The sequence below is a fragment of the Gekko japonicus genome, unplaced genomic scaffold (assembly GCF_001447785.1).
Source record: "Gekko japonicus isolate JY-2015 unplaced genomic scaffold, Gekko_japonicus_V1.1 scaffold10268, whole genome shotgun sequence".
In the NCBI taxonomy this organism is placed as follows: Eukaryota; Metazoa; Chordata; class Lepidosauria; order Squamata; family Gekkonidae; genus Gekko; species Gekko japonicus.
The window spans coordinates 1-4,578 of record NW_015217013.1 but is presented as its reverse complement, the minus strand read 5'-3'; the positions used below and the strand labels follow the sequence as shown (position 1 = coordinate 4,578).

At 43.1% G+C, this 4,578-nt stretch overlaps 1 protein-coding gene across 1 annotated transcript; it reads left to right on the top strand.

The window, feature by feature from the left end:
* Nucleotides 1-184: 184 nt before the first annotated feature.
* On the top strand, nucleotides 185-4,194 carry LOC107125142 (leucine zipper transcription factor-like protein 1; the record flags this gene model as incomplete). The annotated part of the gene is made up of 5 exons (XM_015428596.1): nucleotides 185-256; nucleotides 1,808-1,932; nucleotides 2,283-2,477; nucleotides 2,790-2,850; nucleotides 4,126-4,194. Coding segments are annotated over exons 1-5 (453 nt in total), but the record flags the coding sequence as incomplete, so codon positions are not given.
* Between the last annotated feature and the right edge of the window lie 384 nt (nucleotides 4,195-4,578).

Below are 4,578 nucleotides of genomic sequence, written 5' to 3'. Positions count from 1 at the left end.
ATTCCCACTCAACCCGGAAACCAAATGAACGCATGCGTGTGGCTCGAGCCTTTCCCTCTCTGAAAGCAAACAAACGGTTTCCCTGCCCTGTAGGCGACGGCCCACCGAACCTCACTTCCTGTCACGTGAAGACTACTTCGCCCAATGAGGTTTGGTAGAAGGCGGAGGCGAGGGTGCCGTTTCATCGCCATGGCAACCATCGTCCTGTAAATCAACCATCCTGCTCGTCTTCACTGAGGAGCGGGAGCTCGTCATGGTGAGCCGCTGAGTTGCCTCGGGTCGCTCCTTTTCAGTCCCGCTTATCGTCGCAAGTTTCCCGCGGGAAGGAGAGAGTGGAGGTGGACGTGTTCCGGCAGCAGCAGGCCGGAGAGTGCCCTGGGCTTAGCGGCGGTCCCCCCCTCCGGCCGTTGGAAACCGTTACGGGGCCTCCGCGCGCTGACCTTGGGCTTCTTCACCCGTCTCGACGACCCCCCCCGGTCACGCCCCTTCCAATGTAGAGCGGTGCCCCCAAATGTCGCCCTTCGTGCCTTGCAGCCCGCTGTCCGTTGATGGGTAGTGCAGAATGTGGCCGTAACGGTCAACCGGGCTGTTCTGCCGCCCGCTAGCTCACCGCCAGGCTTGCCCGTGGTACAAAACTCAGTAGCCGCAGAGCATCTGCCTCAAAACCCCGGGTTGTCGTCTGTCGTTGAGAGAGTGATGTGGGGAAATGATCCCCTTGCTGAAAGAGAGCAACTGCTGGTCAGAGTGAGACATGCTGACCTCGACAGACCAGTGGTCTGACGCTGCATGCGGCAGCTTCGTATAGTTTTCATATACATGGCCAAAATACTCCCACTGTTGTGTCTCAGAGCCAGCTCGGAGAGGCATGTCGGTTTTGCACCTGCCCATAAACAACGTTGAATGTAAGATCTGTGGGTCACACATGGCAGGAGAGTGAGGACGTCGAATGAACCTCCTCCCCTGCTACGGTTGGAGGGTTACGGTTTGGAATGCCCCTCCTGTGTGGAAAGCTCCCTGCGGATAGAAAAGCGGCACAGCATGTTCTTCTCCTGTTCTTCTTTTCTGTGTGCAGGAAGGGGTGTTTGTTTTAATGCAAAGGAGCATTGAAAGCTGGACTCCACTGTCGCGGTTGAGGTGTAGTAGTTTGACCTGCCACATCATAGCATTGCTACTTCATTCCCTTGCATGTACAAACCAGACCTAAGTCCTGCTCGGTTCACTGAGCTCAAGTAAGAGCACAAGTCAGTGCAGCCTGTAAGGCTCTGTAGAAGGAGCGAAATGTTAAGTGTGGAGAACTGGGACAGAATGACTGAAGATGAATCACTGTAATTTTTTTTAACTTTTGTTGCTTTATCCTTGTTTCTTTCTGAGATGCACATTGCTATTACTTGAACAACAATGAGGCTTAATCAATAAAGATTTTTTGCTAGGTTACTGTAATGAAGAGTGAAATAAAAACATTAAAGGTGGTCTTGTTTTTAACACTGTGATAGCTTTTATTTGTTGTATTGTAAATTGTACCTCCTTTAGCATCCCCAAAAAGAACCAACACAAAGGCTTAAATAGCATATGTAAATATATTTAAATTTTATTATTGATTTATAGTAAATGAAACTAAAATGTGTTTTTGTTGTTTTCAGGTAGAAGACCATGCATTTAAACAGATAGTTGATTTGCCAGTGTAGCTTATTCTTCTTTAGCTGAGAAAACTTTAATTGTTTTTGTTAAATTAATGTGAGCATCTTATAAATCAGCAGAAGGAGCCAACTTAAAAACACTACTTTTGTGTGCTCTTTTCTTTTCATAGGCAGAGCTAGGTCTCAACGAACACCACCAGAATGAAGTGATTAACTACATGCGATTTGCACGCTCTAAGCGTGGCCTGCGTCTCAAGACAGTGGACTCTTGTTTTCAGGACCTTAAGGATAGCAGGTACTTTAAGGATGGAGCAATATGAAAAATAACTCAAAGAAACCTTTAGCCCCCTAAAAAAGCTGCCACCCCACAGGTTAGGGGCTTCTCTGGAAAAGCAATAAATGAGGGAAAAGGGCTTACTATGAAATGTAAAAATTAGCCAGTGTGCTTTGCATGTGCTGCTCTCAACCGTTGTGCTTAAGCATTTTACTCAGAAGAGCAAATCTAGCAAAAGGCCAACTGCCAATTATTTTGCCACAATTTTAAAAAAAATCATATGCTTCTTAAGGCCTCTTCTGATATTTTTAATTGCTGGTATGGTTCTTTCAATAGTTCTATGTCATTTTTTATTATTTTTTTCTGCTCAGGCTTGTGGAAGAGACATTCACAATAGATGAAGTGTCAGATATGCTGGATGGCTTGCAGACTGTGGTACACAGTGAAGTAGAGTCAGAACTTATTAATACAGCATACACAAATGTGTTACTCCTGCGTCAGATCTTTTCCCAAGCTGAGAAGTGGTATCTTAAACTGCAGACTGACATTTCTGAGCTGGAAAATAGGTAACTATATTAACCATGGAGAAAACATTGTATTGGCTCAGAAGGCTCTACTGATACATTTTAACATGTGAAGTGTGGATGTTGTTCCAGGACTTTTTAAAGTATCACTTTAATATCTGAAGTAACTTTTAATGTAAAATAATGCTGTGTCTTTTTTAGGGAAATTTGTCCATGTGAGAGTTGGTCTAGACATAATTTGTGGTTTTTTCCATGTATGGGTTAATTCTTCCATTTCCTAATTATTTGCTGTGAAGAATACAATGTAGGAATTGTATCTAATATTTAACTGAAACTTTTTTTAATTTTTCCAAGGAACTTGTTAGAGCAACTTGCAGAGTTTGAAAGGGCAGAATTTGTATCTTCAAATAAGAAGGTAGGTATCTGTTTCTGTCATTATGGCCAAATAGACTGTGAGTTTTTATAGCTCTGAGTTTGAGGAAAGTAACAAACCAGAAAGTAATTGCTTAGAGCAGGGATTCTCAGTTCTCAATCAAGCCATCATTTCATGCCTTTGCATATATAATAACCATCACATCTCCACAGATCCTCTGATCAATCCCTAAAGCAAGAGATCCTCCTCAGAAAAACATTGGCATGTATCTCCCTGCCCCCCATTTTGGATGTGGAAGTATGTTTTATGATGTGCTGATTTTTGTAAAAGGCAGAAACAGTGTGAGTGAGACACACTTACTTGTTCTTTCTGTTTCAAAGCCCTGACACCCCTGTGAGGATTACCATTGATCCAGCCTGCATTGTAGAGATAAAGAAAGAATGGCCTGGGGAGATGGGGAGAAAGTAAAATGAGATAAGCAATGGAGGTCCAGTGGTTGGCAGAAAGAACAGTTTCCATTGTGAGGCTGGACAAGGAGGCAATTTGGAATTCTATTGCTGTGCTATCAGCAACTCAAACTGTGACACTTTAGAAAAAAACAGATAAATGGGAGGCAGTCTTCTGAGACCCAGGATTCTTGTGGGCTGTCAGAGAAAAGAAAGGGCACATGTGAGTTAGACACTGCTGTTAAAGGGGCTGAGATCAGCAGGCCTAGAAATATAGTCCCTAGCTCCCTCCTTGTCCAGGACTAAGACTGGGAAGAAGAAGGAAGAGGCTGGGTACTCTAGCTGAGGCTTCGGTGTGGAGAGTAACCCCTCTACAACCCCTGTACCAGAAACCATCTCATTCTCTGAGTTCTCTGCTGTATGCAAAGGGTTTGGGGGAAGGGAGATGCCTGGCAAACACAAATTATGGCTTGGTAGTAAGTAGAGCCAACATTTGGGGGCCACAAACAACCACCGATGATTTGTCTAGCGGCTTTTTTCAGTTACTTTTAACCTGAACAACAAGTACATCTCAAGGGTAGAGTCTTAAGGATGGGAGAGAGAAAGGGTAGAATAGACATATATGCAAAACCCTTGCAAAAACAGAGGTCTGTTTTCCTTCGTGTTGGTAAATCACTCACATGAACTATATGTATTGTGCCATGTGTTACATTTCATGAGTCATTAAAATATCCTGAAATTTGTTTTTTTGTATACTAGTTAGAAATTAGCAGTTTTCCTGCTAGAATTTAGGAAAGCACAAGGAATACTTGATATTGTGTTGTCAGGAAGAATTTCTTTTTAATCAGTTACATTTCTGTGACTATTGTAGGCCAATCCTGAGCAGGTTAAACCTAAACTTACTCCACTGCATGAAGGAGCATCAGACTTGCTACAGAAGGTAAGACTTGTTTCTTGTTTTATGTATATAGTTACTTATGTATGTATTCAACTGAGCCTGTCATACACATTATTTCTACCTCTTTTTAGAAGTTACCATAATCCAGTAAGATTATATAAACAAAGAACAAATTGTTTTGGAAAACACTTATCTGTATTAAAAGTATTGTAAACAGAGCTCTGCTCTTAGAATGGAATCACACACTCTCCACCTCTAGAACATCACTTTGCACAGTGTGGGACTCTGCAGTGAAAGAGGGAAACAGGTGAAGATACCACCACCATCTGCAGAAGTGTTCTTTTTGCCAGCTGATAATGACTTTTAATCCAACCCAATGGGTGCGTTCAGACGGGGACTTTATACCAGTTAGGGTGCCGGTTCCAA